This window comes from Lissotriton helveticus, chromosome 8 (assembly GCF_964261635.1).
Source record: "Lissotriton helveticus chromosome 8, aLisHel1.1, whole genome shotgun sequence".
Lineage (NCBI taxonomy): Eukaryota > Metazoa > Chordata > Amphibia > Caudata > Salamandridae > Lissotriton > Lissotriton helveticus.
Genome location: NC_136069.1, coordinates 467,119,346 through 467,134,190, shown reverse-complemented (window position 1 = coordinate 467,134,190; position 14,845 = coordinate 467,119,346). Strand labels below are relative to the sequence as shown.

Sequence of the window (14,845 nt, the reverse complement as noted above, 5' to 3'; positions counted from 1 at the left end):
TGGGGAGCAATGTCTCTAGAAGGAAGTCTGCTTTCTGCTTCTCTTCGTCGAGCTTGAGTTTGAATGCCGCTGCGGCAGACCTTATCACCGAGTTGTAGGCCCCGATGTCGTCCGGCGGCGAGGGCCTCGAGGGATATGTGTCGACCGCCTCCTCTGGGCTGTCGGTGTCGACATCTAGGTAATCCACCTCCTGTAAGTCAGAGGGGGCCGACTCTGCGTCCGTCCTGCTGTCCTCTTCCTCCCCATAGTTGTAACTATCGTAGGGATTCTCGTCCTCTTCCTGGTCGTCGACCACCTCGACGTCCGGGTCTTGTTCCTCGGCGACCTCGTCTTCCTCCTCGACCACCTCCACCACTGGTGGCTTGGTCTTGTGTGGGATCCTGAAGGTTTTCATCTTTGCGTCGAATTCTTTCTTCCGCTGCAAGATGTTTTCCATTTCGGCCTCGAGGCGCCTTCTCTTTTTCTCCATCTCGGCTGCGTGTTCTGCGTCGGATGGTTCGGCCGCTCTTTTCGGCGGTTGGCTCGGCGCCGTGCTTTTCGGTGCCGAAGTTTTCGACGTCGAACCGGATTTTGGGTCTCTGGTCGGCATCGGTAGTTTAGGGTCCTTCTCCCTCGGCGTCGATCGATCCTTTTCGGGGACGATTTTCGACGACTTCTGCTGTTCAACAGCTCTCGGCGCCGGGCACTCCTTCTCAGAGGATCCGCTGGGCCTGTGAGTACTCGCTGACGCCAGGTGTTTTGGCGTCGGCGCTTTCGGGGCCTTGCCCTCATTTTTTCGAGACTCAGAGTCTCTCGGGTTCTTGGGGGCCGGAGAGTCTCCTACCTTATCAGAAGTCTTCGTGTAATCGGTCTCTACGACCGTGTAGCTGTCGGCTTCGGCGGCAGCGTTGTCCTCTTCCTCGGAAGACATCCCCAGATCGTAGAGGGACGGAGTCGGGGCCTTCCCCTGCAGGGTGGCGTGCGCTACCCTCTGTCTCTCTCTCACACAAAGGGTCTTCGGGGCGAAGGCGGAGCAGGCGTTGCAGTCCTCGCTTTCGTGATTTACCGGTAGACAAAGGTTGCATACCGGGTGCTGGTCCTTCTGAGCGTACTTGTGGTGGCAGTTACGGCAGAACTTGAACGGCGTGTTGTCCATCATAGAGCGCTCAGGGCCTCCCTGGTCGCGTGTTCGTCGAAGATCTCGTTGAATTCTCCTTCTCCTTTGCTGACTCCTCGTCGATGAAGTCTCCTGGAGTCTTCTGATGACCTTTCTTTGCAATTTCTGTATTTTTCTTTCTTCTTTCTCCAAAAATGTCTGGAGCCCAAACGGGAACGATCCAGACCCGACCGCGGAAAAAAAGAATCTGAAGATGGCGTCCTAGAGTGGGAGCTTCCGCAGGAAGCATGCCGACGTCACCGGAAATGCATCCTAGGAGGTGTGACGCCGACGCCCACCTGGACTACGAAGAAAAAAAAGAAAGAAAAAAAAAAAAGACTACCAATCCGGACCCAACCACAAGACCGCGGAATAATGCACAGCATAGTGAATCCAGAAAGATTCATGCTGCAAAAGTAGCCTTTATTAGAGGAGGTTTGTGTGTGTGTCTTAAAAGATGATGTGTTATCTGTGCCGGTTTGCTTTGAGCCTCCTATATAAGAGGAGCGGCGAAAAGAACCTCTAGTTTGGGTGGATTGTAATGCACCCATAGACTTAGCAGTGTCTGTGTCCTTTTTCATCTTTTCCAGTGTATTATCTACTTCTGGCCCGAACAGTTGGTTCTGATTGAAGGGCTGGTTCAGGATGGTAGTTTGTACTTCTGGTTTGAAACCTGAAATACGTAACCATGCATGACGTCTGAGAATAACACTAGTGTTGACTGCTCTGGATGCTGTGTCAGCTACATTTAGTGCGCATTTAATTGAGGCATTAGATATTAATTTGCCTTCCTGTAAGAGCTCTGCTGCCAGATCTTTGTGTTGATCTGGTAGGTATTCCATTAACTTTTCTAGTTGGTCGTAATGAGCCCTGTTGTATCGTGAGAGTAAGGCTTGTGTGTTTGCTATGCGCCATATGTTTGTTGCTTGTGCAGCAATTAGTTTCCCTGACGCATCAATAATCTTGGATTCTTTGTCAGGTGGGGGGGGTGTCACCAGAAGTCTGAGAATTGGCTCTTTTACGTGCATTTGACAGTACCAAAGAGTCTAATGGAAGATGTCCCTTAATGTATACTGGATCAGCTGGTGCTGGTCTATACTTTTTCTCTATTCTGGGATTTAGCACCCTACACCTTACTGGATCTTTAAAAATGTCTGGAGCATGTTTAATGACTCCCTTGATCATTGGTAATATTTGAGTAGACCTTTGTGACTGTTCAAAAGTGTCTAATAACAAATCCTCCTCAATGGCATCAGAGTGCATAGAAACCCCATGATAAAGTGCAGCTCTGTTTAATAAACGATTAAACCCAATACTATCCTCTGGAGGGGAGGGTTTTGTTGGGTAGTACTGAGGATCAGGGATGTCTGGTGCATTGTGCGGTGCAAAATTATATGCATCGTCTTCCTTGGGATATTCTGGGTTGATATCCTCATCTAAAGGGTATGTATGTGGCTCTGTTACATCATCCCCCCCCAAATCATACTCCTCGTCAGTGTGGTGTGATGATGCAGGAGATTGAACAGGAGAGGTTATAGGTTCAATATATGGAGTAATAGGAGAGGAAGAAGGTGAAGGAGAGGAAGGGTGCATTAGAGAAGTTGCACAGTCCTTTTTGGCAGGAACCACCGGTGTAAGTGGTGTGTCTGCTGGCCTTTTTTATAAGGAATTGCTTCCACATGTCCAGTTCTTGGATTAAAATTGACTTTTTTCTGTTTAGGATCTGGTCTAAACAGATCTTCCTCTTCTATAATCTATAATCGGCGTCGATTTCTTTGGTGCCGATAGAGGTTGTTTAGTGTTTTTTGCCTTAGGCGGAGTAATTGAGTCCTGTGGCAATCTTTTCGGTGCCGAAGGTTGTTTAGGTTTATCTGGAGTCTTTGGTACCGATATTGGAGGTTTCGGCGTGGAGACAGGTTTTGCTGGGTCTGCGACGCCGGAATCTGGCTTCCCTTCTTTGTTTTTGGAACCGGAAGGTTTCGGAGTGGAAGCTTTCGGGTCCGGTACTGTCTATGGCTTCGGCACCGATGTGTCTTTTGGTTCGGGTGCCGAAGGGTCTTTGTCTTTGGGCACCGAAGGGCGTTTTGGCTTCGGTGTCGATGAGTCCTTCGGCGTCGAAGGATGTTTCGGTGCCAATGGAGGAGGTGGAATTGGCACATGTAATTTTTTCGGCGCCGAGGCACCGGAAGGCGTAGTTTGTTTCCTCGGAGCCGAGCCAGAAGGCGGGGCGTTAGAGGGTAAATTTCGGTCTCGACTGGGCCCCATGGGCGGAGTGCCGACCGTTGCCTTTTGTTTGGGTAGTGTGTGTCGTGCAGGGGCAGAGGTACTCACGGGTTGTCGAGATGGAATCGAATCGTCCGAGTCCTCTGCCCCCGATATGATCTGTAGATCAGGCGAGTCTTCCTCGGAGACGTCCTCTTCGATGATCTCCTCCTCAAAGATGGCCTCAGGTGCTGGTGCTGGTGCTGCTCGCCTCATCTCGTGTCGACGGGCCCTCCGATCCCGAATGGTCTTCTTCGATCGGAAGGAGGCACAGGCTGTGCAGGTCGACTTGTCGTGTTCTGGCGAGAGACAGAGGTTGCAAACCTCGTGATGGTCGCTATGAGGGAATTTTGCTCGACATACCGGGCATCTCTTGAATGGAGTTCTGTCCATGAGGCGTAGGCCGTACGGCGCCGATAGGACCAACGGCCCGCGTCGACTCACCGGGATGTAGCTGGTGATGTTGAGAAGTCTATTTGATGTCAAAGAAGTTTTATCTAAAGTTTCACGCTTCGAAAACTGCAGAAAAGTGTTTTCTAGCCGGAGCGGAAAACTTTCATCCGAACCCAGTGGCGGAAAAAAAAAATCTGAGGATGGAGTCGATGACCATGCGCAGTATTGTCCAAGGGAGGAGTCACATATCTCGTGACTACAAAGACTTCTTCCAAGAAGACAACAACAACCTGCAATCAACCGAGCCCAACACCAGGTGGCGATCTATTGCTAAATGTACAATCTGCAGCTCATATGCCTCCAACACCCTGTTTTTTTGTTTGGCAACGGGGTGAGGAAGGAGCATTCATTGCGTCCTCTGACAGAACTAATCTTTAACTTCCATTCCCTACTCTCTCTGGATCCACACCTGCACACATTTATCACCTGCTTAGAGCAGGTAGTACATATGTGTGTTGAACCCTTCAGAATAGGTAATAAAGTGTGGAATACCAAACAGTACTTCTGTGTCGGCACAATTATTCTTCATTCTGAGGGGTTGAACTCTTAATAAGGAGAATTCCATGCAAGAGATACCAACCAGTAACAGAAAATGCAGCCGCTGCTAGTCTCCACCAGTGGCAGCTGCCACCGAGTTGCAGGAGTGAGGCGGGGGGAATAGAAAAACTAATTTAAAAAATGACTTACCTTGTTGCTGAACTTGCTTAGAGCATGAAACAAACCCAGGCTCCTCTAAGCCAATCACAATGCTGCAATGCAGTGTTATTAGTCTGAGCACAGTGGTTCGGTACTTAGACAGGAAGTGGGAGCATGTGCACGTTCCTCACCAGTCTGTGTATTACAGCCTGATGGGGGAACATGCAAAGTGAGCATGACTGTTTGACCGGCCCAACGTGGACAGACAAACAATCATGCGCACTTAAGTGCCTACCACTCCTCTCCTTGCTGGCTGTGACGACAGCCAAGCCAAGCCCCGCCACACACAACTGCCTGACAACAGAAAAATAAAATGATAATAACGTAATGTTATTATCATTTTATTTAGATTTTTTTCACTGCTCAAAATGCAGTGGGGCGGCCGCTGGTCTCCACATGGTATTCCACTTAACTTGTAATGAGGAACTTAGAATTATTGATGAGTCCAACTAGATAGATTTTCCAGTCATCAAGCACAGGTATGGGAATGGATTCCAGGTCAGAATAGAGTTAAATGTTGCACATGAATCATTATCAGTGCTACCTTCTGTATTGCATGGAAAGTACGGGCAGTTCTATAACTCTTATACAAGTCAAAACACCGAAGTTCTATAAAACGAATGAGTTTGGATTAAAATGACGTGAAGAATGAGAGTGATGACGAATAAAAGTGAAAGTCATTGTTTCGCCACCCTCAGCTGAGGTGGAGTTTTACTGCATGGAAGAGCGCCTGCAATTAACTGTTAATGGCTATTCCTGAGCCCCAGTGTGCAAACTACACCTGAGAAGCTGGTGTGAAAGCACTATATTTGCCAAAGTACAATACTTATGTAGAACATCAATTCTAATGGAGTCATGGAATTCAGGCTGCCTAAACTCACCAGAGGGTGAAAGGATCAGGCTATCTTGTAATGGTCACCATTGCTCAGGAACCTCACATGACAAGCAGAACTGAGGCAGGAATTAATCATTCTATACTGGAAAAGAGGGACAGGTATAAAAGGGAGGGCAACGCTAATAATCTAACATTGCTAGTTACTGCTGTTGAGTACTCCATCCAAGCATCTCAATCACTAGCTTCAATTGGTAACATAAATATTTAAATATAGAAAGGGAGAATTCCATGTTTTACCTTTTCGGTGTATTCAAAACCTAAGGAAAAAAAATACACATGTCAATAGAGTAAAAGGCCCAGTAAGAAATCAAATAGCAAACCAATAAATTAGGAAAACAATTCTGTAATGGCAATTTTGGAATTCTATTTATTGACAACTTCCAAAGAAAAATATCTGCAAACTATTCAGAATGCAACAATGCAACTTGCGAAAACTTTTTTTATGTTTCTTTTTATTTAAAATATAAACAAGCAAGGCAAAAAACATGTTATACAAAGTACCAGTGCAAACGAGGAAGGAAAAGATAGTACAACAAAATCAGCAATCGTTATAAGGAAAGGGAGGGGGGACAGGGGCCAATTCAATAGACATACAATGAAATAGTCAGAACGTGGGGTCAGGGGGAGAGTGGGACATCAGTGTCATCGACTGCAGGCGGTGTACATATGTCCATACGATAACTATTCCAAGATCCCCACACTCTAAGCCACTTCCGGGGTACTTGCGAAAACTTGAAGGTGTATTTGCAGCTCCACTTGCTGACCATCTAGAAACCCATTAGGTTTAACACTGAGCATATGGCACATCGGATTTACTGCAATGCTGGCCCCGCACTTCACAACAAAAATGTGTAAAGTATGCCCCCTTATGTTCTCCGAGTTCCCAATATCAAGCCCTGTTTGTAGCCCCTAGAAAGAGCTAAAAGGGTTGAAGGCAGAACTCCCAGAACTCTGCAACAGTACCCCTTCAGACACGCGTTTTACGCCCACTCTGCTCAATTTAGGAAGAGACTAAAAACCTGGCTCTTCGTGCATTAAGTAAAGTCAAAGTAGCATATCCTTCCCCATCAAAGGGCTACAGCTGTGTTTTCAGATCTGCGAGGTAACGTCGCTGACAGCCGGGAGAGATCAGGGCTGCCGAACACTGAGTGATCTACCAGGGGATGAGATTCTAACCTATCACGAGCCTCTGGGCTGTCGGGCGATTCTTGCAATTTGCCCAGCAGCAACCAACCCCAATATTGCTTTAATTCTTCCTACAAATTCTCGTTTCCAGAACTAAAAGCCACAAAGGACTCAAAATACCCTGTTATTATAATTATGGAAACACTACTGAAGAAAGGTACAATATATCAAAAGGAATTATTTCTAACAGTGTGTTATGTGTAATCCAATATGTAATAATCAAAGCAACGCCTTTAATTAAAAATACAAAAAAATAACATTTGAATATGGTTCAATATTTAGCTTAATTACACAAGTAAAGATAATTAATCCAGGCACCATTTACAAAACTAGGGGCAACTATCACAGAATGAGCTGGGATAAGCGGTATTCAGCAATGTTTCGTTTGAAAAACTTTATTCGATTCAAGTGAATCATAAAGTACATAGTTAAAATGATCAAACTAAGCTTAAAAACATTCAATGCAGCATTTTAGACAGAAAATGTATCTATACAGTATATACAATTTCGAAACATAATATTCTACAAGATCCACCATCTTCTATATCAATCTAAGGATATCTGGATACATTTTAACCTATATTTACTTGGAGCCCCTTTTTCCCTATTTACCTATCGGGAGTCATATCTTTTCCTGATTAAAATAGCAGTTCTAATAAAATGTAACACAGCGCAAGTGACGGCATTGGACAAAGATCGTAAATGATTGAAACCATCCTGGTATGAGCAAGGGGAAATCTGGTCAGAAGGAAGCGTGATTGTGTATCAGTACCAAAAGATAGCTAGAATTGTTGGAGGTTTAGCAACCCAAGGGTTGAAGTTTCATCATCCATGTTAGATGTTCTTAGCTCGTTATAATAGACATTTTTAATAATTAATTTTATATTGGATTGTATACCATCAGGGTTTTCATAATAATTTCCCAGGCCAATCTTATTAAAAGCATTTTGAACATAGCAAAGCCAGGGAATGGACGATACATTTTCCAAGCTTAAATAGTCCCTTATAATCGCTCTGGTAAATGATAATTCCTCCGAAGACCACACTTTCCCCCATAAGATCAAGGGGAAATTTTAACTCTATCTTCAACATAATCCGATCCCAGTTCAGAGTGACAAAATGTTGTGGGAGAACTGATGGGGACCATCAACAATCTTTTTATAAACTTATTTTCCAAAATTTGTAACTGGCTGGTTTTTTGACTTCCCCATATTCCTGCCCCATAGGTTGTGACTGACTGGCATTTTGATTCATATAGTATAAGAATTTCTGCCACCGGCTTATGTCCAAATTTGGATGCAATGCGAAACAAGCCCTCTATAATTCTACTGGTCCGTTGTGCCCTAGTCACAATCGAGTGGTCAAAAAGTCAATTTATTGTTATAAACATTCCCTAAATATGTAAAAGAGGGCATCTTTTCCAATGCTTCTTCAATTTACCACGCATTTTCGAGTTTTTGTGTTTTTTGGGCCACAGTCCATGATAAAGGACTTACTAAAATTCACTTTAATATCCAATGCCGTCATGACATCAGTAAAAGCAATCAGGGCTTTTTGAAGGCTGTTAGCTGTTAAAGTCATCAGTACAGTGTTGTCAGCATATGACAACAAGGGAACCAACTTGCCTCCTATAATCGGATAGTCCAGGTGCTGGTCTATTAAGAATTTCTCCACCCCTTTTGTGTATAAAAGAAATAAAAAGGGGGCCAAAATACATCCCTGTCGTACACCCTCTGTGGACACAATAGGCCTAGTTTTCTCTCCTCCTGGTCCATAACATATAGAAACAGTGGTAGATAAATGCATCCTACGTAGGAGGGTAATAAGTGCTTCCTCTTTTCCATAAGAAGCCACAGCTTCCCCCTATTAACTGTGTCAAATGCACTGGATAAGTTCATGAAGGCCAAGTGGATTGATCCTCTCTTGGCATTTATGTACTTACCCATGACTAAGGACAGATTGAGGCATTGCTCATTCGTGCCCATTCCCTTCCTAAAGCCGTATTGTGAATGGGATATCAGGCCAGAATCATTAACCCACGACTCAACACGGGCAAGAATTACCCACCCAGGACTTTGCATGTTGCATCAATTAAGGAGATAGGCCTGTAACAAACAGGATCATTCCTGCTACCCTTCTTGTATATCGGGACCACCACGGACTCTTTCCATGAGACTGGAATGCGGGCCACTATTATTGATTTAAAAACATTTGCCAGCAACGGTGCCCAGAATAGTGGGTTACCTTCAAACATATCCAAAGGGACACCGTCTGGCCCTGGGGTTTTTGCAGAAATGCCCTTCGACAGTGCATCTTCAACCTCACAAACAGAAAGGAATAAGCTAAGTTGGTTAGCAGTTACGGAATTAACAACTATGTCTTATTTTTGGTCTTGCAATGATACACCTTTAGGATTAAATATCTTTGAAAAATGAGCTATCCAGACATCCCTGGGAATTAACGATTCCATGTTCCTAGCCTCATTTGTAAAAAGGGGGCGATTTATAACTTCCCAGAAGCCTCTAGAGTCCTTGAGGGCACTGGCTCTCTCCAGATCGGCCCATGCGAGTCTTCTTAACTTGTCCTTTCTCTGCCCGATTACTTGTTTATAGATTTGTCTTGCTTTCCTAATTAAATCCCCGGCACGGGGGGCCATATGCAAAGCCTTTTTAGGTCTTTTTGGGCCTTCGAGCACGCAGCATTAAACCATTTTATGTCCTGCGATTCTTTTCTCTTCACAGAACTAGTCAGATTGTTAGCCACGTCTTTACAAATGTCTTCAAAGCTCTGAATGACCACCTCCGGACTAAGAGCATCAGATAAGCATGTCATAACCTTGTCGATATTAGAACGCACGATGTTCTTTTCGAATTGAACAGGATTTATTTTACTCCATTTTAATCTCACCCCCTGGTTAGAATTATAATTCAAAGGGTAATCATCACTATTACTCTTTAAAGCCTTTATTTGCAAGCTGGCAACTAGAGGGTTGTGATCACTTGTGGGGTTGGGTTCCACCATAAAGTTATCTACAAAGTGGGAAAATGTCCTTGAAATCAATATGAAATCTATAGTATTTACCCTACCCCCTCCTTGGAATGTTGGATACTGTTTAAGTGGAGTGCAAACCAAAGTATCAGCAAAACATAGGTTGTTAATTACGATAATATCGTTTAGGGCATCACTCTGCACAGTGTGTTTAACATGGGAGAGTGATTGATTTTCAGTGTCAAGCACCCCACAAACCAAGTGCCTACTATACTGACATACGGTACAATTAAAGTCCCCCAGCCAAATTATACAAACAGGAAAGCATTTAACCACGGCCTTATTAATCCCCACTTTTAGAGTATTAATGACCCCACAATCATTTTGATCAAAGATGTTATAATACCAATTGATCAATAATAGTGGAACATCAGTTAGATTTGAGATCAAGATAATCAGAAATCAAGGCGAATCAAAAATATTCTCTCTCTTTATCGATCCATATTTTACAGAGATCAAGGTCACTAAGCCCCCCTTTGCCCTCCCTACATCAGATGGAATTGCCTGAACATTAAATGAACAGAAACCATCAATAACAACCTCATCTCTGCTCCATGTTTCTTTTAGGCAGATAATGTCAAACGTCTTAACATATGATAGCCAGGCCTCATCTAAGATTCTTGATCTAATGCCCGCGATGTTCCACGAGACCATTCTTAATACATGGGCATTTTGGGTATGTACATCTGCCTCTCCAACCCCAGCGACCACATTGGGCTGTATTGCTAACAAAATACTTGATTCCCCAATGGCCCTCTCACCAACTTCTAGGGCGATTGTGATGGATAATCTAAACTATCTACTTGGTCACTTACATATGAACAAGCCGCCCTACCATTAAAGGGATCGGGAGCTATCTTTGGATTACTATTTGTAATTTCCAATTTCTCTAGACCACTCATGTTTGGTGCCAGTCAGTCTATATCTCCAAGACCACTCAATGGCTCATATCGATTTGGGTGATACCATGGAGGGTACATAAGGTGTTGATTAGTTTGTCTGGGACTCACCCTTTCTAGATCAGTCCCCAGATCTCTCGGTGGCTGGTAAAAAAAACACAATGGTAGAATAGAGACTCCCCTTGAGCACAGGGACCAGGTGTTAGACCTTTCTAAAATAATTTTAACTAAGCCCGGGGATCTAAAAGATAGAACAATACAGTCCCCTGGTAGTTTCTTAGTGGATTCCCCAAACCACCCTATCCGACGTACCATTTTAAATTCTGTAAACAGTGAATCATCCATCCCAATCTTCTCACTCTAAAAATGAAGTGACTTATTTTTCAGTGAGGACCAGAGCTCAACTGAGCCAGAACATTGGCTAATATTACATGGATCCATATTAATGGAGGAACATTGGCTAATATTACAGTATAGGAGGTAGCTTCAGGAGGTAAATGGAGGTTTGTGTGTACACCCTCAAGGATTTTTTGCTTACCTCCTATTAAACTTGGGATGTGATGTCTTTCGTTCCCTGAATGGTTACTACTTGGAACGTTTGCTGGCCGGGCGTGAGTGAGGGCTAAGTCCTTTACATGTAAAGGATCCTCCAATCTATGTTGTGACAGCCCCCCCCCCCCACCCCCCAATTCACATAACAGACTATCCTGGTTGTCAGTAGCATTAGCAGGTATATTTTTATCCATATTCCCATTCATAACATTACTCTTCCCCAGGTTACATTTAGCCCTATTACGGTTGCTAATTGTCGTAAATCTTTCAAAGTCAAACAATCTAATTTTGATAGCTGACAACCTTTGAATCAGTGGATCTAGAAGGACTGCTACCATAGTTTCAAGCTTTTTCTAAAAGTCAAACTCTACAGTAGTTGACCCACCCGGAACAGTCTCAACGTTGGCTAAATTTGTCTCATGGGTGAGCTCTTTATCAGTAGACTTATTCCTGCGAAGCTTGGGTGATGGTAGATGTTGTTTGCCAAGGCTTGGCCCTTTCTTTTCTTTGTGGGTGATGCAAAACTGTTCACGTGATTGGTTTTAGATTTGGCTTTTTTGACCCAGAGTAACCACATTTGGCTTGATCGATGATCTAGGAGTATCAGCGTTATTCCGTGTTGTATGGACTTCTATAATTTCAGAATTTTGATTTGTTATGGGTAGTCTGTTGTTTTGGGATGCAGGGTCTTCCAGGGTTGAACATGAGACGGGGCAACAGGAGCTAGGGCCATAGGGTTGGTTCTGTTATCAATATTTATCACAGGTTCAAGGGAAAGTCTCCGCTCAGTTAGTTCTATTTGGTGCATAAGTACCGACTCTGACCTTAGTAAGAATGTGTCCAATGTCGCCACAACCCCCTGCCCAGTTCCTAGCCTAAGCTTACTCATAATGTCCTGACCTTACAGACTATAATGCTATTTATTTATGGCACTGTACCTTTATAATTATGTGTAGAGAACAAGGACCCCCTGAGAAAGTGGATACTACAAGTCCTAGGTCAGGGATAAATAGCGTGTGAAATAACAACCATGGCACTTGAACTAAGAATTCTTTCCAATCAATTAAATAAATTTAAAGAAGAAGTAATAGGTCTGTACTCAAAATTTATTATTGACCTTATCTAAAAACAAAAATCACAAAACATACATAATAACCATCAATTTAGACATTATCAAAATATTCATAAAATCCACAATACATAATCAATATACATTGAAAAATAACGAATCACAGTTTAAAAAGTGGCATAACAGATAGTTCTCTACGCGCGTTTTGGCGACCAGCGCCTTCTTCTGGAGTAGCCACGTATGACTCAATTAAGGTAGTAGACAGCGACCTGATTTCATAAAGCCTCAACATAAAGGCATAAAATTCTTACGTTCTTGCACGAACTTAGTTGCAAAATAACCCCAAGGGTAAATTATTATCTGATAATGCTTGAGGGGATGGAACAGGATAAGCTGAATTAATATCGCCAGACAGCTTCCTGTTTCTATGTTGCTAAAAATATCTAATCTGGACACTCACACGGATTCTGGTCTAAACATGTTTAAAATCCTGCCTCGCTTCCCAGTTTGTTTAGTTGATTGCGTGTTTAGATACTTAAATTGATATAAATGCTGCACGAATTGCAACAAAGAAGTCTTCTTGATATGTAGAGCCTTCCAAAGTGAACGTGGTTAAGATCGATAGAAACTGGGAGCGAGGCACGGGATTCCAAGGCTTCTGTTAATACTGTCAAGATTTGATATTTTTAGCAACATAGAAACAGGAAGCTGTCTGGCGATATTAATTCAGCTTATCCTGTTCCATCCCCTCAAGCATTATCAGATAATAATTTACCCTTGGGGTTATTTTGCAACTAAGTTCGTGCAAGAACGTAAGAATTTTATGCCTTTATGTTGAGGCTTTATGAAATCAGGTCGCTGTCTACTACCTTAATTGAGTCATACGTGGCTACTCCAGAAGAAGGCGCTGGTCGCCGAAACGCGCGTAGAGAACTATCTGTTATGCCACTTTTTAAACCGTGATTCGTAATTTTTCAATGTATATTGATTATGTATTGTTGATTTTATGAATATTTTGATAATGTCTAAATTGATGGTTATTATGTATGTTTTGTGATTTTTTTTTTTAGATAAGGTCAATAATAAATTTTGAGTACAGACCTATTACTTCTTCTTTAAATGTATTTAATTGATTGGAAAGAATTCTTAGTTCAAGTGCCATGGTTGTTATTTCACACACTGTACCTTTATAATACCTGTCTCAGGGAGGCCGTTGCCAATATAAGATGTTGATGATATGGCATAGCCTAGTCTCGGACGGGCTCAGAAGGGGCCGCCCTGTGTCCGGGCCTGGTCCGGGAACAGTCCAAGCGCGTGTCCCGCGTGTCTGCGGTGGTTTTTGTAGCGCCTCCAGGCGCCGTTAGGATTGCTGTCAGCTGTATGCCCCGAGCCTTGAGCGTGAGGCAGGCTAGAAGATGTGGTCCTCTGGGACCAGGCAGAAAGCAAAGGCAAGCAGGAGCGGCAGAAAAGTAACCCGTGCTGCAGGCGTCTGCTGTGGTTTTTGTAGCGCCTCCAGGCGCAGTTGGGATTGCGGTCAGCTGTGTGCCTCGAGCCTCGAGCGTGAGGCAGGCTGGAAGATGTGGTCCTCCGGGACCAGGCAGAAAGCAAAGGCAAGCAGGAGCGGCAGCAATGATTAACAAAGGTTGGGGTCATGAAGGAGAAGTCCTATTTTTGTACAGTGCACAATGCAAATCGATTTACTTCTAGACCCTTTGCCTGAAATTATGAGACACATTTTGTGTTGGTAGGAATGTGCCACACTTACAGCAGCTCAACATATGTGAAAAAGTACTCAACATCTCCTTCCACTGTTCATCAAACCCAAACAGAATTATGAGTAGTTAGTTCCGACTCCCGTCCTTGCCCTCTCGGTTGAGACTGCTGAAAATGGTGCATATAGTTTAGGTTTCATCTAAAAGGAAATCAACCACGGAGAGCTGCAGTGAGACCCTAAACACATTTAGTAGATGTTGCAGTACTGAGTATTGCACATTTCAGCTCCTTTCCTTCACACCTCCAGGATGCCAATCAGAGGTGCAATGAGGGAATGGAGTGCTTCTTCACAGATTTTGGCATCTCCTAAAGTCTTACCCAAAGGCTTCTTTTTCTCTGGCCTACGAGAAGGATTGATACTCAAAAGCAAGAGAGCAGAGACGGTAGGGGGTATAATAAAAATATCCACAAATAGAGCAAAATAAAGTTTGCTGAACATCTTGAGGCGTATGAAGTAGACCTGCAAGGGCTTCAACCAGCACTGACCACAGCCTATCTTAATTTTTTCAAATGACGTAAACCTTACAATCACACCCTCAACAACACTCTTGTATAACCAATATACTACCATCCTCACCATGCCCATCCAATGCTTAGTCTCCCTTTTCCACCTCAGTTTGCCTCTTATTTCTCTTCCAAGATCGTAAACATTAGCATTATCCTCACTACTCTTCTACGAACCCAGTCCGCTTTCTACTTGACTCCCGTGGTTCTCATTGATATCTTAATCCTTCTTCTGTCTTCCAGGCGGATAACCGCTATACTTGAACCTGCCGAACCTCTTACGCCCCTTGCAATCACTTCAGTCCTTTAAAACTGTTAAACCCCTTGCTCTCTCATTTAAAATCCTGTCTTACTTGACCTCAATTTTAACCAAT

The 14,845-nt window shown here is 43.6% G+C and overlaps 1 protein-coding gene across 8 annotated transcripts in view; it reads right to left on the bottom strand.

The window, feature by feature from the left end:
• PHF11 (PHD finger protein 11) overlaps positions 1 to 14,845 on the bottom strand; it is a 500,916-nt gene that overhangs the window by 285,464 nt on the left and 200,607 nt on the right. For all 8 annotated transcript variants that reach the window (XM_078657356.1, XM_078657358.1, XM_078657357.1 and 5 more), the window contains exon 7: positions 5,679 to 5,698. In XM_078657356.1, coding sequence (XP_078513482.1) covers positions 5,679 to 5,698 — 20 coding nt within the window. The remainder of the gene's footprint in view (positions 1 to 5,678; positions 5,699 to 14,845) is intronic.